We start from the raw sequence: 23,803 nt of genomic DNA, 5'->3' as shown, positions 1-23,803 counted from the left end.
ATATTATTTGATCAATGTATTATAATTGCTATTGATGTAATCTTGCATATATTTATGTCATAAATATTTTATAAACCCATTTCCTTAATAACTTTTGGAGAAAAATGTTTATCAAATAATATTGTCGCAAAAATTTGTCTAGTAATTAACATTGGTCCCCTACTTTTATATATATATATATATATATATATATATATATATATATATATATATATATATATATATATATATATATATATATATATATATATTAGGTTGTGTTGAGTCCTGCTCGGGCTCCGGTTGGTAGCTGCGGTACTGTTAGTACTACCAAGGTAATGCATCCACGCCTCGATGGTACTGTCAGAAAATGTCTCATGCGGGTTTTTCATCCCGTTGTTTCCCTCTCACTCTCTAGACTAGCTCTCTCTTTTCCTTGTACTTCATGTTTTCAGACTTATACCATATGTTGTTTTGTATGTTTTTAATTGAGTAGGTTGAAAAATATCATGTGTTATGAATTGGAAAAAAAAAAGAGAAAAAAAACTAATGTGACAACTAAATTAAATGAGTTAGGAGTGGTCAACTTCCTCCATCCTTACTGTGTTTATTTGTAACTCTAAACTTGAGGTTGTGTTAATTTTATTGTTTCTTCAGGTTTCTATTAATTTTAAATTAATCATAACCAACTAAATCGAATAAGATTCAGTTTAATCGGTTTTGAGTTTTTAGTTATCGATAAGATTCAATTTAATTGATTTTGAGTTTTTGGTTATCGATTCGTTTTACAAGCAACAAGATTCTATATATTTTAGGCAAAGTGTTTTTTCTTTACAAACGAAAAAGTAATATATCTTTTTGTTCATGTCATGGTTTTTGGTGTTATAGAATTCATTCATTTGGTCACTAAATCAAATTATATTTATTAAGGATTAGTGATTTATGTTTTGATAGAATCTGTCTATTTATTAGTTTTAATTTGGAATAGTTTGTGTTTATAAAGTTGTAAATGTAATGTTGGGTTTGTTATTTAATCAAAAAATTTAATTTTTTGATGGAAACGGTGAGATATTATTAAGCCACAACCTAAAAGAAAAAGCTAGATTATAAAATAAACAAAACAGATACTACGGGGGTGTTTGGATAGGAAAAAAAAAGTTGCTTATTGCTTATTCCCACAATAAGCTAATTTAAGTGTTTGGATAAAATTCAGCTTATTAGGCTAAATAAGCTAATTTTAATAAGCATCTCTTCTCATGCTTATTGCTTATTGCTTATTCCCACCACAAATAAGCTATAAACAATAAGCTAAAAATCTAATCCAAACACCCCCTACATAATGTTAAACGGGGAGACATACCACTCCACCCAAATACAATTTACAAATCATCCTCTATGCTTAACCCAACTAAAGACAAGAGAAATAACATTATCAAACACATCTACTTTAGAGATACACACCTTGCTGAAAAGTCTATCATTTCACGCTCTCTAAATACACCACATGTATCCATAGAAAATGGCCAAAAGAACATTACGTTTATTCGGACAATTATCCCATTTGGAAGCAAAATCGATAAGCTCCCGGATGGAATCGAAATTTTGCTAAGGAATATTGCACCAACCCAAAATCTGTTGTAGAACATCTCGAGCCCAAGAGCAACCCACAAAGAGGTGATCCACATCTTTAGCCTCCTAAGCACACCATAATCATTCACTACTCTGAGTAGAAACACCTCTCTTAGCGAGAGCACAAACAGTAGGGATTCTACTGAAATAAAACACAAGTTTGGGTTTCAAAATTATTAATCTTTAATAATCAAATTTAAAAGAGAAATTAAATATCTTTTTATATTTTATTCCCAACTCATCCTCCTACCATATCAAATATTGACATTTATCACATTTAATGAAATTAATAATAATTAATCCATTTTCACCGTTTAATATGGATCGAAGGATAATAGGAAGAAAATATAAAAAGATATTTAATTTCTCTTTCTCAATTAAAAATATTAACACGATGTCATGCTCCGATTATTTCGTTGATCCGACTAACAAGAATATTAACCGAACCCAAACGGAACAAGATTATCATTATTCGGTTAATCAAACCAAATAACCCAAACCTTATTCAACTCAAATGACTTAGGGGCTACTTGATATCCCTTTTGCTGGGTTAGGTAAGAGGTCGAGTCCGAGGGTTAGGTAAGAGGTCGAGTCCGACTTGATCGTATTCAAATTGTCTGATACTACGGTATTAAAAACCTATGATTTGGTTTTATAGCCTCTGATATGTTTTTTACTAGGTCAAATAAAAGGTTGGATCTAATTCAATTAGACATTGATTTAATTATATATGATTCAATCAATAACTATCAAACAACTCTTTTATTTAATATCGGTTTTAGTGAGATCCTTACTTGAACTCTTTTATTTAATTTCGGTTTTAGTGACATCCTTACTTGAACGGTTACACATTTTTCTATCATGACATATCCAATTGCTAAGTCTTTTTATTTTTATTTTTATACTTTATATAATACTCAACACCTCAAAAGCAAAGCTTATATTGAATTGTATCTGTACAGGTCATTTTGTAAAAAGTTAGCAAAAGTTCCACAATAATTTGTTTGACTTAAAAACTAACTTTATTCGGAACAAAAATACTCTAAATGCACAAGGGCCTAAATCATCAAAAACCAAACTTATAGGGGTTTATATGTAACTAATCCAATGTACAAGGGCTTAAGGGAAACTATCACCCCACCACCGAGTCGTCTGCATTTCTCTCTGTATTTTTCCTTCACATTCATTTCAACTCCCCCACTCATTTCCCTCACCACTTTCTCTCTCTAGAAATTTTCTTTTGGGGTTCAAACATTTTCAAAGATTTTGCATTGTGTGAAAATTGTTGCAAGATAGTGTGATATACAAACATAAATTCGTTATGATTGTGATGAGATTTGGTTGAGCTGATTTTGAAATTAAGAAGAAATGCCATTCAGCAGATATCAGATACGAAATGAGTTCAGTTTGGCTGATCCAGAGCTGTACAAAGCAGCGGATAAAGATGACCCTGAAGCTTTACTTGAAGGTGTTGCCATGGCCGGTCTCGTTGGCGTTCTCCGTCAGCTCGGTGACCTAGCCGAGTCAGTACTTCCGGTTTTGTCTCGTATTTATTTCATAATTAAATCCATTTAGTTTCTATTTGGGAGAATTAATTTGGAGTTCTGCAATCAAATTTGAATCTTTTTTCGTTTCAAATTTGAACCACCAGCTTCAAGCGACTGATAAATTACCCAATTTTGTGGCTTGAATCGGTGCAAATGGATTTGGAATCGAATGAGTATCTGAACTGATTCAGCTCCTGTATCATTTTAAATCTCGAATTGCATTCTCCAGGATAGATTTCGACTTTTAGGATAATTGACTTCATACTTCCGCAATCGAGTTATAGGGAATTTGCAGTCGTAAGTTAACTTCGAATCCTAAACCTAGGATTTCATGCTAACACACTGTAATTTACGGCTTTGTTTTTTTGGGCCCATAAATTACCGATTCCTGTCTTGTATAATCTAACGAATGATATGGATCTGTTCTGGGGAATAATAATGTGTTCGATGAACGAAAAAGAGAGTGTAAATGTTTTAGGGTTCAAGATTTCTACAATTCAAAAGAAATCACAAGCGACATTATGCGCTGAATTCATCACATTTGATCAGTTTGAACAAACCTTTGTCTTCTATAGTTACTACACAGATCTTAAGTCTTTCAATTAGGGTTCTTGGGAAGGAACAATGTAGGACGAAAAGTAGAAATTTTTTAATTGACAATATAGACTTATCATTTATAATCTTGTATCTGTTTTATAATTTTCACCATTGGTACTATCTTAACATATGATATTGTTGTAACAAAACTCTTCCATCCAATTCTGAAGGTTTGCAGCAGAGATTTTCCATGGTTTGCATGAAGAAGTAATGGTAACTGCCACTAGAGGCCATGGATTACTGGTACGTGTTCAACAGCTTGAATCAGATTTCCCTGCAATTGAAAGGGCATTTTTGTCACAAACAAGCCATTCAGCATTCTTCTCTGGTTCAGGTTACAATTCTTCTCCTACAATTGTTGGTTTTAGTTTTTTTAATTATCATTTATTTTCGCTTTTATAAAGTTCTAATGAGGCATTTGATGTTAACAGGTATTGGTTGGCATCCTAATTTGCAAACAGAGCAAAATCTTATTACAAGGGGAGATTTACCTCGATTTGTCATGGATTCTTATGAAGAATCTCGTGGGCCCCCTCGGTTGTTTCTTCTAGACAAGTAAGAAACTTTATATTCCCTTAAATACCCTCCCCCACCTCATAACTAGAATTCAAAATTCATGCTTGTTTGTACCTTTCAAAGTACTACAAACCCAACTTGGCAACTTCACTTTTTTCACCTTTTTATTCTCATTCAACATGCATTATATCAATATTGTGGGCCGTTTTTGTTCTATAATAAAACCATTAATGAAGTTAAAAGGTAAATTCTTTGACATCTAAAAAGTCAAACATTGCTGACTTATGTATTTTTTTAACAGGTTTGATATTGCTGGAGCTGGGGCATGCTTAAAACGTTACACTGATCCATCATTTTATAAAGTGGAGGCATCTTCTTTTGAAATGAGGAACACAGAAGCTCAAAGGGGCAAAAATATCCGTAAAACAAAGGTGAGTTGACTATTTTGAAATGTTGCATTTGACCATCATTCTTGCTTACAAATTTATTCATATGTTTAACAGAAAAAAGGATCAAAATGGAAAAACGGAGAGACTCCTGATGTTTTTCAGCCATCGCATGTCAAGTATGCCCCTAATTTGATATTTATTTCACACCGAATGATTTTTATTAAATTTCCAAATTTTCATTTTCATTTGTAGACTTCATCAATTACTCCTTGAAGAGCGTATGCAAAATGGAACAAGTGAGCCCACACGTCATGTGAAATTAAAGAAAAGAGAAATTAAATTTCCATTCGATACTGAAACTGGAAAAGGCTACATGGAGACTTTATTAACTTCTCCACCTGAGGATAAACTTGTCCATGAAGTACCTGTTCGACCCGTGCTTGAAACACATGACGAGGGTAATATCGTCAATTCACCTAGTCAAAATGGAAGCCCATTTGAATCTCCAAGTGTGGATAAGACAGTCTCTATGGAGCACATGAATAACAACATGCCCGGAATCATGATTCCGGAGCTTCCGGAAAACGAAACCGAGGGCAATTCCAGAATTGAGGAGGAGGAGGTGGAAGAGAAGCATATATCTGTTGAAGGGAATCACAAACTGGATGATGTTTCTCCTGATGGTTATCAATCCGATGATGTTGTAAGTGAGGGAGAAAATTACGTGGATGCCCTTGCTACCATGGAGTCAGAAATCGAAACGGAAACAGAACTTAGAACTAATTCCGATGCGAATTTAGAACAAATTCAATCACAATTTTCAGATTCTCAATCAGGTTATGAGATTGAGAATGGCTTAATCAGGAAGAAAATGGAAACTTTTTCAGATTCTGAAGCTTCCACCACTTCAACCGACAATACCCCACGTAGTGTCACCTTTGCATCTACCGAAATACCATTTCGCCCTCGAATTTTGCCTAGCCAAGTCTCGGACGAAGGGGTAGTTTTGGAAGAAAGTGGTTCAAAAGAATCGGGATTGAGTGAAATGTCATCAAGCAATCAAATTGATCCAGAAGCCATTGCAGCCTCTGCAATTGATGATCCATCTTCATCTAATCATCAAAGTGAGGATTGTAATTCCAATTCTACCCTTGAAATTTCACAGGTGGAAGAACAGCAGCCTTCTGGTCCCACTCCCTCCTTGGAAGAAGTTGAAAATTATGATGCAGATGTGGAAGTGAAAGGGAAACCTAGTGAAGAGATATCTTTTCTTCCTGATACTTGTTCTTTACTTAAAGAAGAGTTAACAGATGATGTTGTTGAGAGTAAATCTGATAGGGATTCAGATGAAATAGAATCAAAGGATGATAGCAATAGTGACAATAACAATAACAATAATAATAGTAATAATAATAATCTTCCTATTCTTGAGGATGAAAAAGAATCAGTTAATAATTCAGTCACTAATCCCGATGATAATGAAAGCAAGAGTCTTTCTACTTGTGAAGATACAGAATTAGATGAGAGAAAAGTCGAATCTTTCAACTCTGAAATTGAAGCTTTGACTTTTGCTGATGAGAAAGATGAAGATGCTGATGATGATGGTGTTTCTGGTGAGAATGGTCCTGTCATTGATGATTCCGATGAATCTGTTGGAAAGCAGGAACCAGTTATTACTCCGGAGTTGGATTCCATTCCTTCTGAATCTGGTGAAAAGAAGGAATTAGATGTTTCTACAGAGTTAGATTCGGTTCCTTCTGCAGCTTATGATCATTCCAACATACAATCTCTTGATTCAATTCCTACAAATGAAAATCTAAATGAAAACCTAATTGTTCTTGAAAAAACAGTTGAAAATGGAGATGTTGTAATTCAACCAGATCTGGACTTTGAATCCAATCAAGATGCTGTAGAATCTAAATCTACAAACAACAAAAGCTCCTGTTTGGAAAATGGACAAGAGTTTCAAGAACCTGTTTATGAAGAACCATCTATGGAAGATTTACCACAATTGGGAAGTGAAAACAAAATCTCAGATGAAGTTAATTTTAATTATCCATTAGCTCCAGTGTTCACTGAACTCAACATGCTTCCACCATTATCACCTCCAATCAACCTGGAGGAGATGCCACCATTGCCGCCTCTTCCACCTATGCAATGGCGGATCGGAAAGCTTCCCAATAATGATGATCAACAACAAAACCACTTCCCACCACCTTTTCCTCAAAATGAAATTACAGAAAACCCTAATTCTCAACATGATAATCATCAAGACACTGAGATTTCCACTTCCACTTTCACTTCCACTTCCACTTCCACTTCACACACTGAGCAAACAAAAGTTGCAGAAGAACAGATTGTCATACTTCCAAAACCACCAATTGATGTTGAAGAACAACAATCTCAAAATATTTCAACTTCTGGACAAGAATCTTTAAGGCAATCGAGTGTTTCTTTGATTCATGAAGGTGATGATGATGAAAGGCCAAATGGAATTGGAATTCGGCCTATGAAAGTTCAGAGACCTCGTACGCCTCTCATTGATGCAGTTGCTGCTCATGACAAAAGCAAGGTACAAATATGATATACGATTTGAAGCTAATAATGTCATGATATAACAGAAATGATATTTAAAAAAAAAAATGAAAAATATGTTTGCTTTTGTATTTTTGTAGTTGAGGAAAGTATCCGAAAGAGCAAAGCCTGAAATCCAAGAAGAGGAAAGAGACACTTTGTTGCCATTGAGGAAGGTTTCAGAAAGAGCAAGGCCTCAAATCCCAAAAGAAGAAGAAAGAGACACTTTATTGGAACAAATACGTGCTAAGGTACTGTGTTTGACATGCATTAGACTGAGACTCAGACTGATATGATATCAATGAGACAAAATTGTAACTTTTTTGTCTCGTCCAAAAAGCTTAGACTGAGCCTGATGTCGACATGACAAAAATTGCAGCTTTTGTGCATTAAATGATGGAGGTATATTTTTACTTCACAATAATTAATAATATAATATATTTTTTTTTGTGGTTATACATTAGTCTTTCAACTTGAAGCCAGCTGTCCAAACAAGGCCCATCATTCAAGGTCCTTCAACCAATTTAAGGGTGGCTGCCATTTTAGAGAAAGCAAATGCAATACGCCATGCGTTTGCTGGAAGTGATGAAGATGAAGATGATGATGATAGTTGGAGTGAATAGTGATGAAGATGAACATCAAATTGATGCAAAATACCAAGATTCTCCTTACATTTCTTCTTCACACTCCTCCATTGTAGTTATTTACATTTTTTTTTTAATTTTTTTTTTTTAATTTTGGGGTTATGATGCTCTTGAATTCTATCTATAGGAAGTTATGATAAACTGTATTATAATATATATGCTTGCTGTATCACCTTATCGTGTATAGATTTTTTATTCCTTTTTGCGACTGTGATTTTACCTGTTTGTCCTTTCCATGGATGTTACTTTGGCCATATACGAGAAGTGCGGTTGTGTAATTTATCTTTTAGTTTTTTCGATTATTTGGTGGTATTTTGTAGTAGTAGTTTGCCTTTTACTTCTTTTGGATTGTCAATGGATTTGGATTTGCTTAAAGTGCATTAAAAACGCATAAAAGAATCTCCTAAATCGTTTTTCTAGCTTATCGTTGTAGTTATTATTATTTATAATCATAATTAACACATCAATTATTTATAAAGCTATAAGAAATGATAAAAAGTATATATATATAGCTCTACCAAACCCAATACAATTCTCACCTATATTGAAATTGCATCTATTTGAATACATGATGTACTTTATCTAGTATGTCGATTTTGTTGATTTAAATTAAGGGTGTTAAATTGGATAGTCATGTTGTGTTTTTAATTGACATGATACGATATTCAAAGACAATCTTCAACTTTTTCCACGACTCTCTACACCTTCAATCCTGATTTCGTTCTCATTCCTGCTACTTCTACTCCAATCATTCTCGTTACAATCAAGACCTCCAATGAGCTTGCTAATTTTGAGATCCCTCCTCAATACATTAACAATCGACATGAAGATAGTTTCTTCGATCCAATCCTCTGACTTTGAAGCTTTTAAATAGGTTAGTTGGAATTAATGCCAATGCCCTATGCGAGTTATGGTACACTTTCGAATTTGATCAAGATAGTTCATCTGTCATTGGTACAATCTCATGTGGAAATCAACAAGTTTCAATCAATGTGATTCACATCAAGAATGCTCTTCATCTTCCAACTCATGATCCCTGGTATCCGATTTGAAATTAAAGACTATCCTTCCTGGTCTAGATAATGATCATAACAAACATGGAAAGCACAAAACTCTTATTCTTTGATAATGTCCTACCTAGAAGTATCTTATGGGGACAGTTACCAAGTGTCCCAGAGTTGGGATCAACTTAACTCCATAAAGATGAGTTTCTCTATGGCATGGTGTTTGGAAGAAATGTGGATTTTGTTCAACCTATATTTGACAATTTGGTCAAATTGCTCTCCAAAGCTCTAACTTGTGAGTCGGATATTCCAATCCCAAGGTTTTTCCCGTTGGTATTGGAACAATCTATTGGAGCTAAATCATATTCGCAGCTGAATGGTCATTTTCTTGCCATTGTCCAGCTCAACTCAAAGATTTTTCAAGATACTCCATCTATAACGACCAAAAAACCATAATGAAAATTTTCAATTTTAAAAAAGGCATTAAAAGTCATTTTCATAAAAGTCAGACATCATCAAAATAATTGTTTCACAATATGGGATCAAAATAAGAGTATTGTAACATAACATATCTCAAAATCATGAAGACTATTGGATAGTATGTATAGTCATACCTTCACTTTTCCATGATCCTTAGAAGTACCTGAAACATTTAAATCCACAACTATAAACCAAAGCATAGTGAGTTCCCCAAAGTATCCTACACAACAATATACATATAATGCATGCACCACATGGTCTTCAACACAAGGTTGGTCCGCGTCCTAAGCCTACAACATTAAAATGGACCGCTCCTTCTGGACCTACAACATTAACTGGACCGCCCGAGTATCTTGGCCTTCAACACACAGTTGGACCGCCCTCAATCCATGCACAATATATCAACATATACAATAAATAGAAAATTACCAAACAAACAGTCACAAACAATTATTAACAAATCTACGTGTCTAATAAATCACTGCACCATATCAACCTCCTAATTCCTAACATACAGAGGATCCATACTGTAGTATAAAATATAGTGAGAAAATCACCTCACAGAAAAAGTAGAAAATCTTTACATCTTGAAACATGCAAAGGCAGACATAACAACCACCTAAATATGTATTCAAAGGTTAAACTTCAAGCTATGACCTAAAACCTTGAAGTTTGATCTAAAGTCAAACTTAGCCAAAAGTCAACGATCAAAGTTAACAGTCGAGTTAGCGCACCATAGTCAACACCACGACCGCTTCGTGGTGGCTAAAAGACAAAATACTCAACTTACAACCTGCCACCGCACTGTAACATCCATAAAAATCATGAAAATTTTAACCTTTTAAAACCAACCCAAAATCATAAATTGTTTACACCATAGTTTTCAAAACATGCTCAATATCAAAGTTCCCAAAATCATAAGTCAAAACATGAGGATGTCAATGGTCACGCCTTTGCCTTTCCGCGATCGTCTGAAGTACCTTAAACATAACCCGAAACTGTAAGCCTAAAGCTTAGTGAGTTCCCCTAAAGTACCAACACATAATCAAATATCACATATATAATAACAACATGCAATGGGTCCACAACTAAAAGACTGGATTACCCCTGAGCCCACAACAAAAGTCTGGCTTTCCCTTGGGTCCCACATCTTTTGTTTGGCTTGCTCCCTGACCAGATCAGTTCTCGGACTGAACACCACTAAGCCCTCAATACGAGTCTGACATGCCCTGTCCGACCCTTAGCTCGTATCTGGAATTCTCATGAGTCCTCAATATGAGTTTAACATGCCCTACCTGACCCTCAACTCATATTTGGATTGCTCAGGGTTTGTTGGCCACCGCACGGAGCAATACAACCTCAACCCAACCCACACAATATGTCGACATATACAGATACTAACATATAAAAATAATCATATAGACAGTATCACATGTAGTCCTATCGATCTACCAGATAAACATATCAAAACTAGCATACATATCTATTCCATACTTAACATATCAATGAATATCGGGTTATCAAACAAATGGGCCGGCCTTGGTGCCGTCAAACCGCAAGTACAATAAGGAAAACTCACCTCGCAAACTGAAGAGAAGATGATAAGGTCCCGACTCTGAATTTCAGCTTCGACTGCCTTATATTCCAACCAAATGACCAAACCAATTAGAATTTCCAAAATACCCAAGACAACCTTAAGGTCAAACTTGGCCAAAGTCAACTGGTCAAACCCACTAATTCAACCCAACCGAGCTGACCCAGTGCGAGTACGCGTGGCGTACTCTAACCCTCGCAGTTGACCACCATCGGGGTGGTTGACCTCGTATGCGGGGGATACTCCGAGTATGTGGAGCGCACCCTCGTAAAGTCTAAAACCTCATTAAGAGCTTAACGGCTTAAGCTCTTACGCGCCAACTTCAAATCCATGACCAAAACACACTCTAGAGTCATGATGTTTATAACTTTATGACTTTACACGCCTAATAAGAGCTTAACTCAAGGTCTTAATCCATTAAGACCTTCTATAAGATGCATGAAACAATTCTAACCAATGAGACTTCATTTTTATGGCTAAGGACCCTTCCTAGGGTCTGAAAGGACAACTTAAAACATCCAGAACATGCCATGCTCAAGATGGTACCTGTGGGACCAAAAAGTAACACAAAACACCCATAAACAAGATCTAGCAAACTAGCCATCAAGGTATGACCTTTATACCTTGAAATGATGGAGAATGGTGCAAAACTTCCAGATCCAAGATGTTTCTTCCATCCAAGATGAGCTTGGTTCCTTCCTTCCTTCTTCTTTTAAGAACACAAACACACACTTAAATGCTTGAAATGGCTTCACAATGTGGTTCTAGGTCTATAATCATGAAAGAGAGGGTGGAGGCTATTAAGGTGAAGGGAAATGAGGCCATAAGGATGCTTAAATACAAGCCAAACCCTAAAAATTAAGGTTTCCTGATTTAGCAAGTACGCCCGCCTACCTAGATGTACGCCCAACGTATTAGGGCACTCCCTAGTACTCTTAGTGTACACACTAGTACGCATGGCGTACTCCTCCTGCTAGAATTACAAAAATGTCACTAGGGCTCCAATGCACAGTTTCTTGGACTTAGGGACCAAAATGCAATATAATAAAATTAAAGGGTTGAAATTAGAAGTACCTTAATATCGGGATGTTACACATATCGTGGCCAATTCTTCGTCGCGTGGTAGCAACTAGAGACAGATCAGATGCGAGTTTTTTGCCCACCACACTTTAGTCAGCCTGTGGCCCCGTCACGGTCCACCTAGAATACTCATTTATTTATTAAGTACTTAATCCATTAAGACCAAGCCTCAAAGTCTCAAGAATGCTTAATCATATGAAAATGAGTTATAAAAATTATAACTTTATAGACATACACAACCCATGTATGTTCTACACCATTTTAGGTCAAAATTGGTAAATGATGTGACCTTTAACATTTTCATGACCCCAAATTACTATTTAATTCTAGATCTAAAAGATAAAACACTCCACGGACACTCACAGTTGATAAAGTTGCAAGATTTATCTGGAGTTCTTCCCTAAACTCTAACTAAAACCATAAAAGGACTCAAAATGCCATAAAATGCTAGATCTATGCAGTTTAAACCATCAAGTTAGGAACTTGAACACTTACAAAGGTCCTGAAGATGCACAAGATGTTAGATATCTTCAAGAAGCACTCTCAAACTCCAATGGGGTGATGCTCTTCCTTCAAGAATACAACAAAACACACTAAGAGGCTTAGAGCATGGAAAGGAGGCTAGGGTTTTGGGGGATACTTTCTACAAAGATGGAGGATGTGGTCGGGGAAAACTCTAGCCCCATCATTCTTTAAACAGGGATCATGATATGAGGTATAGGGTTTTGAGCCCATAATGGCGTTGTGCCATGGTCTAATTAAATGCCACGCCATAGTGATAAGGGATTACCACGTCATGGTAAGCCAATCACCAAGACGCAGACTAGGAAAAAACACCAAAACCCAAATCTTTTAACTTACCATACAAAACATAACTCATACATGTATTAGATGTTACACCATCTCCTACCGATCTTTCAATTACTCTGTCTATGTGCCAATGAATTTCTAATCCATATCAACCACCATCTCCAGCTATTATACTAAAATCTACAGAAGAAGATGAAGAAAGAGATTATATTGAGTCTGACCATGGATCCAATGAGGGTCCAAATGCTGAACAAGCTGTAAATGATTAGCATGTTATTCGTAAACATGTGATAATCTCTCAATTTATCATCCCTATCAGCCAACACATATACTTCAATCCCTCATCATCCTTATTAGTCATATCATTAATTAGAGCATCTAACAATCAGTCGCAAGGTATGAATCCATCTTTCTTCAACCTTTGGGATCAATCTCCACTTAGCCTTTAAATTTTTCTATGGATAGAGCTAATTCCAGCCCAAAATAAGCCGATCTAATCCCTTATCCAACTATTTTTAGGCAACCATGCTTTCCCTCTTAGTCAGATCTTTCTATCCATGTTGTTAATTTATCTTAAACAATCCTTCACTAACACCCTCCTCCTCGAGAATTGTTAGAGTTTCTCTATCTCTGAATTCTGGGAGACTGAACCCTTTAAGGGTGCGTTTGGTTGTGGAAAACTATTTTCATTTTCAATTTTCAATAAAATTTTTAGAAAACATGTTTGGTTGGAAACGGTGGAGATTTCATTTTCCATCTTAGAAATTTGAAAATCTTTGGAAAACTATAAAAATCACTTTTCTAATTTACATATAATTAGGAAAACTAAACATTTTTATTTTCTTAGAAACTTTGGAAAACTGAACGAACCTAACGCGTTTTCAAAATTTCCATTTGTCTTTGAAAAATTTCCTATAAAACTGGAAAAATTTCCACAACCAAACGCACTGTAAATATTTCTAAACAAATCCCCATCTTTCCTAAATCCACAACTACTTTAACATAATATTGTTTTTACTTCTGGTGGGAAACAAACTATTCCCACAACTAGTCTATCTGTCACTTTATCTCAAGTTTTGGATGCTATTTCCAGCTTATCCTCTATAGTGTCCACAAAGGTTGCAACATTATCTTCTAAAATTAACCATATAAATACAAAGATGGTCGCCATGAAAGACCTAGTTAAACCTTCTCTTGTACCAGCTCCATCTATAGTTCCAGCTGCAACCACTCCAAATCATTGACCTAAATAGATGCATGTGTCTGATCTGGTTAAATATGGATTCATTGAATGAGAAGAGATCTTGGAAACAATTTCAAATTGTAAGAGTACACTTTATCACGAGTTGAGGATTACTATCAACAAAATAATAGATAAGGTTTAGAAGATGAAGTTAGTTCAAGTTACTTTTAGACCAACTCCTTTTTTAACTCCAAGGAAAAGAAAAAGGGCTCAACAGATCCATAATGAGTCAAATAGTGCTCTGATCACATATAGGCATTCTTAGATTTATAATATACTTTTAGTTGGTCTGACTCGTGAGTGCTACAAGTCTATTGATCGACTCTCCGGTCTTTGGAATATTCTACCAAGACAAAAATGGAGTAATGTGTTTTTTGAGGAATAGTGATCTTCCAAGAAGATCTATTCCTTTTTTGTTGAAGGCGAGGGAACTTTTTATTGGTGTCAAGATTGGTATAAATTTCCATATTGTGCTTCATGTGGAAATGAACAAGAGAAGAGTGGAGCTAGGAGATAATGTTGATTTTGTTTATACCAAAGCTGAAGAATATGCAGATGGTGCTGATTATAGCTCATTCTAAAGTCTTATCTATGTTTTTCTTGTGTAAAGTTTTGTTAAAGAGAAATTAAATATCTCTTTACCTTTTGTTCCTACCTATTGAAATGGTGACATGTGTCATATTAGTATCCTAAAATATCATTAAATAAGCATTAAATGTTATACATATCACCATTTAATTAAGTAGGATGGTATGTAGGAACAAAAGGTAGGAGGATATTTAATTTTTCTTTGTTAAAATACTTTGTAAACTTTTTATTCTAGAAAGAGTTCTTTATATAGTATAGTTAATGATAACATTATTAAATATGGGGAAATTGTTAGTTTAATTAGATTTAATGAGTCAAAAACTACTGTTGCAGTTGCAAATAAGATTGATAGGTGTCAACATGTGTATTCGCTAATATCCTTAGAATGATTATTAAAGACCCGATAAATGAAGAACTCTTTTCCTAAAAGTAACATTCCTTATTCTGATAATGATTGTTTGAAGATAAAATTTCCATATAATATAAGACTCCCTTTATGTAAATGATCGTGTTTCTAGTTTTATCTAGCTTCTATATTAAGCAAGGTTTTTTTAGGTGTTTTGTATATATATATATATATATATATATATATATATATATATATATATATATATATATATGTGTGTGTGTGTGTGTGTGTGTGCATGTGTGTGTGTTTGTGTGTGTGTGTGTGTGTAATGATTATGTTTCTAGTTTTATCTAGCTTATATATATATATATATATATATATATATATATATATATATATCTTTGTGAAGATTATGAGAGTGTGCTAATAATTGTAGTTTGTTCTCTGATTATCTATCGAGTTTTACCAAACTATTCTTATCAATAAAGTTTAGTTTCAATGTATCTTCATGTTCTCATATTTTCTTGATTCAATTGTGTGTTTCGGACTGTCACACCCCCAAACCGGAACAATGGAAACGTTTGGGGGCGGAGGACGTCATGTTTAGTATTACAAGACATGCATCATAGTAATCAAAGTAATAAACAACCATTTCATTGGAAAGAAAGTGTTTAAAAAGTATGTGGTTCACAAAACATAGACTACATATGTAAATAACAAACAAGACATGAAACTACTATGCTCCATCTTCTGAATCCTAGTGTGCGTACCTATCTGCTAGTTTCCTGAGAATACAGGTTATTTTGAAAGAGAGTATCAGCATAAAATGTTGGTGAGTTCATATGTATTTTTAGTAATGTGAAGTAAGTTGAAAGTTTTTTTTTAGAAAAGTTCGCCTGTTCCTCCAGAAGATCCTATATATTATGGTATGTTGAAAGTTAAGTAAAAATGGCGCTACAATCCTTTCTATGAGTGATAAATGGATACTAGTTCTATAAAACTCAGAGTAAACAAATAATCAGTTGTATGAGTCTGCCCTCATTCCACAACCAGACAAGGAACAGAAAATAAGGTGGAAGTCACACATCCCATTATTTGTTAGATCGTCGTTGTATAAAACCCTGACGTATTCCTTTGGTACTCATGGAGTTAGCTGTAATAGTTCCTTTATGTGTGAAGAAAACATTCTTTTAAGAACAATTCTTATTTCCTTTAGTAAAAATGGTAACCAAAATGGTTTCTTCTATAATCACTTAGTTTACACTAGCTATATATAATCTAACATCGAATGGATAATGAGTTGTGTGAATCTGCCCTAAGCACACAACCAAACAAGGAACAAGAAGTAAGGAGAAAATCACACGTCCAACTACCTATCAAATATTAATGATATGTATAACCCTCATGTAAAAAAATACGATATTATAGAACTAACCACTTAAGGTCCTTTAAGTTATATTGGTTTAATAAAATGGATTAAACCATTTACAGACGAGTTTCTTGTTTAGTTTACTCAATGTTCTATTGTTTGGACGACTACTAGAAGTAATGAAACTTTGTACTCTTGACACCTTAGCCGATACTAATGTGAGTTTTGTATAACTGTATGTTTTATTTATTATAGTGAGGTACTTTACAAATGTACTCTGTATAAATAATTTCGATTCAATATATTGCTATCACCTCGTGCCTTCTAACCCTGATACGTGTAATCGTACTAGTGTTAACGTAAACCCGGAAAGATATATTATTATATTTTATCACCTCGTGCCTGCTAACCCAGGTACGTGTAATCGTACTGGTGTTAACGCAAACCCGGAAATATATATTATTATGTCTTATCACCTCGTGCATGCGAACGGTGGTACGTGTAATCGTACTGGTATTAACGCAAACCCGGAAATATATATTATTATGTCTTATCACCTCGTGCCTGCTAATCCTGGTACGTGTAATCGTACTGGTGTTAACGCAAACCCAGAAAGATATATTATTATGTCTTATCACCTCATGCCTGCTAACCCCGATACGTGTAATCGTACTGGTGTTAACGTAAACCCGGAAAGATATACTAACACCTTAATTTGTTACAAACAATGAGTTAAGGATACGATGTCTTCCTAAAGTACTAGGAACATCGTATAAGTGTGTAATTCTTGAATTGTTCGTCTGTTATTGCTATAGTATGATCCTTCCTGTACTTGTAATAGTATGTTCCTCCCTGTACTTGTAATAGTATGTTCTTCTCTGTACTTTGTTATAGTATGAACTGAACCCCTAAACTATACCTATTATAGTTTACTAGTATGTTTACTGGGATTGGTATTGACTTGAAGAAAGACTCATTTTATCTACTAAGTTATGATTATACTTTAAGAACGGAGTTTGTAAACTATAAAGTAACATAACTTTAAAAGAGTTTTTGAAACATTTTGATTACTTAATTATGCATAAGAAATCCTTTAAAAGATGTTTATAACAAAACATTTACACAATTAACATTATGTTCAACTTGTATTCCCCCTAAAAGTATTTAAAAAAATAGTTTAAAAGATTGATTATAGGGGTATGAACTCACCTTATGTGGGTGATTCAAACGAATATGCGTGTGAGGATGAGAAGTTCCACGAATGTATTCACGAGACACAATCGATTCCTAAATGACATAATATGGTATATAATGACATGAATTTAGTGTTTAAGGCAACTATCATGCAAGGAAACACTCCAAGGGACTAAGGGACACTTGAAATGGAGTGTAGAATCACATGTGATTGATTCAAAGGAGTGTTCACGGCCACCATTAGGTGTTTACGGCCATGGATTTTATGCTGTAAACTCATGGTAAAATGTGCATAAATGGGTGATTGAATGATTGGGAAGCTTGAAGGACTATTGCTCAACAAGTGGATGAGCAAAACCAACTATTTGGAAGGCTTTTGAGGTGTTTACGGCCACACCAAGAGTGTATGGCCGTAAACTCTCTAAATGGTGTCTTTTGGGTCTTAAATCAAAGGGGTTCAAGAGTGCTTAATGGATAGAAAGTGTCTAGAAGTGTTTAAGGCTCAAGTTATGACCAAGACAAGGGTTTACGACCATAACCAAGAGTTTACAGCCGTAAACTCTTGAAGTTGATGAGATTTATGATGTTTCAAGACTATGATCTAGTGTTTAACATGTCCAACTACATGATAGATGGAATACTCACACTTTTGAGGGTCGTAAACTCTAGTTTGCGGCTGTAAACTCCTTGTGATGGAGTTTCCAGCTTGATTGCAACTTTCTAATCTCAAGCTAATACTTCATAACACTCAATCCTTAAGTGTACTAGGCTTAGAAGTCTTTAGAATGACCTTTAACAAGGCTAGAAGGCAAAGATCTTATCTGACTTTTGGTTAGATTGGATGGCTTCACAAGATAGAAATTTCGGGTTGTCACAAGGACCAACATTGCATTATTACCCATTTCAAATTAGTAGACATAGAGCCTTTAGTTAGCAAATTAGAACATACAATCTTCAAATTAGTAGACACATAACCTTCCATTTTCAAATTACTTGAACCATTTTTGACACGATTCCATCATAGTTATCGACTGTAGAACATAAAGTCTCTAAATTAATAGACATTGAACCAATTGTGATACAATTCCATGCAAATTAACAGATATACAACCTTCAGTTTTAAGATTCGTAAGAACATATACAATCAGACCTTCATCTTTATCCACCAAGAACACCATAAGCAATATCAACAAGAAAAACATGGGAATTTGAAGTTAAAATGAAAAAGTTGGTCCATGCAAAAAATGTTTCTTAAATATTAGGGTTTTATTATTATTATTTTTTATTTTTTTTGTCAATTACCGATAAACCTATTAAAACGTTCAAAATGAAGAAATTGAAAAGATGTAAGGGTTTTATTGGCAATAATTTTTTTTAGGTTTAAACATAAAAATATGGATATATAAGATCGTTTATAATATTAACCCCATATATTCGAAATATGTAAGATGCCTGAGGATGAAGATGAAACACTATGATCCCAATTTATAAAAATGAAGATGATAGAAAAAGTTCTGGGAACTATAGAGATATTAAGCTATTTATCATACGATGAAACTATGGAAGAAAGTTATGGATGTTAGGTTGCATTGCAACATGACTATTTCTGGAAAACCAATCTGGTTTTATGCCTGAGAGGTCGAAGACCGAGGGGATTTACCTTCTTAAATGCGTTACAGAATAATTTAGTGAGAGAAATAAGGATCTCTATATGATGTCCATACACCTAAAAAAGACATATGATAATGTATTTTGAGTGGCGATATGGAGGACCTAGGAAGATAGAGAAGTCCAAGAGAACCATGTCATGACTATTCATTATATGTATTGCTACTCTATGCCATGTGTTCAAACCCAAGTATGGGATTGAGTTGAATGATAGGTTATAACTTGGGGGTCTTTACTAGAAAAGAAAGGGCTTCAAATCAACACTGTAAAAACAAAGTATCTTTGGTGTAATATAAGTGGGGGTGCGAATGATGAAAGAGTACATATAAGCATAGGGGAGCAAGCTTTTTTCCCAAAGGAGAGTTTCAAGCGTTTGAGGTGTTTATCGACAAGGGAAGGGGTGTGCATTGTGGAGGTAAGCATCACCCATCATATAAATGTAGGTTGGTTAAAATGAAGGGAGGCATCAAAGTCATATGTGACATGAAGGTATCATTCTCATTTTCACACATGTCAGATTCATCTAAGGGACGTAGTCCCTCTACCATCGACATATTATTTTATGTTGTATTAAAATCTATTCATGTATTTGTTAAATATCCTTCCTAACGTACTCTTTCCTTGTTTTGCTTCATTTGTAGGTTTTCATTTCGTACATGCCATGTCATTTAATCGACGGAGTCGTTCTATCCTCGATGGAAACATGATTGTCGCCAGATACCCTACCCCATTTTAAAGGGATTCCCAAGGTTTGTTGGTGTTGATAATATTAACCCTATAAATTTAATTATATTATAAATAAAATTTAACTTTAATTATATTATAAATAAGATTTAACGCATCAAGATTTTGGTAAATACGTTTGTAAGTAATCTCCTTTTGCTAAAACCTCCGAACTTTTTATGTTGATCTAGTTATCTTTCAATAATAATTCGCATACCATCCACATTCTAAATGAGGAGGTCCCCTTGTTCTAAATGATGTCGTTTTGAGCTGTTATTTTCTTGTTGTTGACAGCCGCCTTCTTGGTTTCTAAATTACTAATCCTCTATTTATAACATCTATCTTCCAATCCCTTCAACGAAATTTCATGGTAATCCCTCGTTTATTCATATAAAAACGAAATCAGCAATTTAAATATTGATTTGTGTGTTTTACTGGCTTACTGCATTCTACGTGTGCCAACTTCTCACCGTCCACCACAAGCCAACCCAGCTCAGCTATTTTTTTTTTTTTTCAATTGTTGAGCACAACCCAGAAATCCAAGAAAAATCAGAAAACCCCACATCGAATCTTGAGAAATCTGTTTAAATTTTGACGAATCGAGAGAACTTTGAGGGTCAAAGTTGAAAAAGAAGATGGATAACGGCAATAACAGTGGCGGAGGCGGTGGTAGTGGCGAGAAGCAGAGCCACCGTCTTCCGCTGTCGGATGTGGTGTCTGATTGCTTGAGAAGATGGTTTCAAGACACCCTGAAAGAAGCCAAAGCCGGGGATCTGTCTATGCAAGTTTTGGTTGCCCAGATGTACTTCAATGGCTATGGGATTCCAAAAGATACCCAAAAGGTTTGATTTTGACCTTTTAAACTTCGAATTTTGACTTCGATTTCCTGGTTGTTTTCAATTCGTAGTATGCATGTTTATTAGGAATCCAGGAATATGATGAATTGGGATTTTTTGGGCCAATTTGTAATTTCTAAAAACCCCTTTGAAATTTTGACTATTTAGGATAATCAAAGGTCAAACAGATACGCATAGAAGTGATTCTCACCTTTTCCCTTGAATTTGGAATCAGTTCTTGAGGAACAAATATGTGTTTTTTCAAGCGAATACTGTCAAAAATATAATCGTCGAGCCTTTGCCCAAATTAGTTTCTTCCCATAAAAATTGTAGCTTTTCTATTTTTGGGAAGTTTTTAGATTACTTTACACCTATTTGCTTCTGTTCATGTTATAAGTTTCATCAGGCTTAATGTGTTTAACCTTTTCTGCATAAGCTTAATGTTTGATTCGCATTTCATATAAAAACTTGTTCATGTTTTCTCTTGTGATATTGAACTTTCAGTAATGTTCATCAGTTAGGGGCAATATACATAAAAGCCACAATATTTTGTGGTTTAACCACTCTATTTTATTTCAGTCGATGCAAATCACCCATAAATCGCATCTAATTTTTTTGTCTAGGGACCTTATTTATAATCACTTATAGTATGCAAATAAATTAAGTGTATTAATCATATAATAAGAATGAATTATCAATGTCTTTGTTTCAGGCAAAAATTTGGATGACAAGAGCTGCAAGAGTCCGTTCTTCAGTTTGGAGAGTTAGCAATAAACGTCCAGGTCATCTCTCTCTCTCTCTCTCTCTCTCACACACACACACACACACACTCTTCTCTCTCTATAGATATTTTTGAATGCATGTGTTCTGAATCACTAAGAAACTTCTAAATCATTTGATTATCAGGCTATAACGCAAGTGATTCTGATTCAGAAGAGTTGCTGGATGACTCTTGATATACATGAGAAGGTAATGCACCCCAATTTAATTCAAACATGTTCTCCATTTTATGAATTTCATGGATTCTTTTAAGGATAATTTATCAAAGTATTCGACTCTTTTCTATGTGGTTATTTGAGTTGTTTTTCTCTAGGACCATTATTATTTATTATATTGCCTTTTTTTATGCATTTTAAAAGTACTTGTATGCAATCACTTATAATTCCTGAATGTGTTGTTTGAAAGGTGGTTAGTGATAAATTTAAGTGAAAATGTATATAGATAGAGAGAAGACATGTTAATGATAAGAAGGTTGAATGCAAGTAATAAGGTTAAAGTGTTGATTATAAAAGAAATAGCGAGATAATAATTGCCCTAATGAAAGCTAATTTATTATATTGTAGAGAACATGAAAGTATTCACGAATGCCTATGATGAATAGCAATGCATACTGAAAATAGTAGTAATATTCACCCAAAAACTAAAAAATAAGTTCAAGTTGTAGTATTTGCTACAAACTTAAGGCAGTGTTTGTATGTGTCCATATAAAGTTATTATTATGACTTGAAGAATAAAAAAAAAGATGTTCAAATATTCAGATTATGAGTTAATTGAATTATTTTGAGTTTTTGACCCTTAACTTGTCAAAAGACGCAGAATCTTAATCATAAACATTGAAAACTGATTATTGTAAATCAGATCACAATATTGAGTTTAAACACACATCCAAACACCCCCTTAATGTGGTTGACAGATTTATTTTATTTTATATTCTGCAATTCGTGGAATTTTCAAATTCTAATTAAAAAACCAAGCTTTTCGATTAAAAAAAAAGAGTCAAAATCTCTCTTTTTCTATTTTATATTCTGCTTTCTATTTTAAATTCTGCAATGCCTGGAAATTTTCCAATTGTAATCGAAAAACCAAGCTTTTTGATTTAAAAAAAAAAGTCAAAATCTCTCTTTTTTCTGGCCCACAAGAAGTAGATTGTTTTTTTTATTTAATTTTATTTATATTTTTCCTTCCATATGTACGTTAACCTCATCATACATCCGTCAATTATTCCTAAATAGAAGAAAGACAACATGCTAATTAAAATTTTTCACAAAAATACATGACAATCTTTGATATAATAAAAAATTTAAGAAATATTAACGAATGCCCATATTGCATTCCGAAAGAGCATAAAACTTGTTGAAACATTAAAAGAGATACATTTTTAATTTTTTTTTCTTCATTTCAAATGTTGGTACTTTCGGTTTTACAAATGGCAATATTACATAAAAGGAACTATATATTTTTCATTTCAAATTGTTTACAGAAAAGGACAAGAAATGGCAATTGTTTAGATATTTGAATTTTAGCCCGTAATTTTCAGAAAAATCCCTACATAAGATTGTTGCTTTATTACATAAAATGCCAAAACTATATTGCCTAAAATTGTTGCAAATTAATTATGTTGCTATAGTGTGTAAAGATGTAAATAGCCCTTCATCTTGAGTTTAAAAGTTCGATTGTTCTATTGTTTGGTATCGCTAACTATAATGTGGATTTATATTCATGATGATAATTAAACTAATTTATTTATTTATTTATTTATTTTTTTGCAGGGCTCTTGGATTTGTTCAACTAATTAATCATTTGTACGGAAATGCACATGGCTTTTTAATGCATATTTCGCCTTCTCATTTTGTTGTTCGTTTTAAAGAAAAAGTCCTTTTTGTACAATTGACTGGTTTTCTGGTCTTTGTTTGGTGTAGAAAAACTTTGCTTTTTTAATTTTATTTTTTATATGTGGATGAACAGTTTGTGAGTTCCTAGGTTTTCTATTGTTGATCGTTGTCGGTTTTATTATTTTTGTTTTTCTTTTTATTTTAGTTTTACCGGAAAGGGTACACATTCAGATTCTCTCTCATCTTTTTATTTTTTATATTTTTTAAACCTGCAAGTACATTGTGAAGGGTGTTATTTTTGTTACAAAATTCAAATCATAGGGGTCAAGTTGTAAATTCAACTTCGTATATAAATTTCTTTAAGCTGTTCCTGGTAAT

General features: G+C 34.0%; 2 protein-coding genes across 3 annotated transcripts; both read left to right on the top strand.

Annotated features, from left to right (window-relative positions):
- Window positions 1–2,784: 2,784 nt before the first annotated feature.
- LOC145014492 (uncharacterized) lies at window positions 2,785–8,157 on the top strand. 2 transcript variants are annotated; one of them, XM_078972872.1, is made up of 8 exons: window positions 2,785–3,131; window positions 3,923–4,086; window positions 4,184–4,307; window positions 4,570–4,699; window positions 4,772–4,833; window positions 4,910–7,229; window positions 7,333–7,482; window positions 7,696–8,157. In XM_078972872.1, exons 1-8 carry the CDS (start codon window positions 2,977–2,979, stop codon window positions 7,852–7,854), a joined length of 3,264 nt encoding a protein of 1,087 aa, XP_078828998.1. In that variant the 5' UTR covers window positions 2,785–2,976; the 3' UTR covers window positions 7,855–8,157. The 2 variants fall into 2 exon arrangements, with proteins under 2 accessions (XP_078828998.1, XP_078828999.1); XM_078972873.1 differs by having other exon boundaries at window positions 3,048–3,144.
- Window positions 8,158–20,470: 12,313 nt separating this feature from the next.
- Window positions 20,471–23,557, top strand: LOC145017965 (Sel1 repeat protein). Its single transcript, XM_078975910.1, has 4 exons — window positions 20,471–20,819; window positions 21,526–21,595; window positions 21,720–21,782; window positions 23,363–23,557. Exons 1-3 carry the CDS (start codon window positions 20,613–20,615, stop codon window positions 21,767–21,769), a joined length of 327 nt encoding a protein of 108 aa, XP_078832036.1. The 5' UTR covers window positions 20,471–20,612; the 3' UTR covers window positions 21,770–21,782; window positions 23,363–23,557.
- Window positions 23,558–23,803: the final 246 nt, after the last annotated feature.

The sequence above is a fragment of the Lactuca saligna genome, chromosome 9, assembly GCF_052625555.1.
Source record: "Lactuca saligna cultivar CGN05327 chromosome 9, ASM5262555v1, whole genome shotgun sequence".
In the NCBI taxonomy this organism is placed as follows: Eukaryota; Viridiplantae; Streptophyta; class Magnoliopsida; order Asterales; family Asteraceae; genus Lactuca; species Lactuca saligna.
The sequence above is the reverse complement of the archived record's forward strand: the minus strand, read 5'-3'. Positions and strand labels throughout refer to the sequence as shown.

What these genes read in the sequence shown, in the direction of transcription:
- LOC145017965 (XM_078975910.1), top strand. Translation starts at nt 20,613, where the DNA reads ATGGATAACGGCAATAACAGTGGCGGAGGCGGTGGTAGTGGCGAGAAG. An exon ending in TTCCAAAAGATACCCAAAAG is followed by an intron (nt 20,820 to 21,525) that starts GTTTGATTTTGA and finishes TCTTTGTTTCAG; the next exon opens with GCAAAAATTTGGATGACAAG. An exon ending in AGTTAGCAATAAACGTCCAG is followed by an intron (nt 21,596 to 21,719) that starts GTCATCTCTCTC and finishes TTTGATTATCAG; the next exon opens with GCTATAACGCAAGTGATTCT.
- LOC145014492 (XM_078972872.1), top strand. Translation starts at nt 2,977, where the DNA reads ATGCCATTCAGCAGATATCAGATACGAAATGAGTTCAGTTTGGCTGAT. An exon ending in CAGCTCGGTGACCTAGCCGA is followed by an intron (nt 3,132 to 3,922) that starts GTCAGTACTTCC and finishes CCAATTCTGAAG; the next exon opens with GTTTGCAGCAGAGATTTTCC. An exon ending in AAAATATCCGTAAAACAAAG is followed by an intron (nt 4,700 to 4,771) that starts GTGAGTTGACTA and finishes TATGTTTAACAG; the next exon opens with AAAAAAGGATCAAAATGGAA.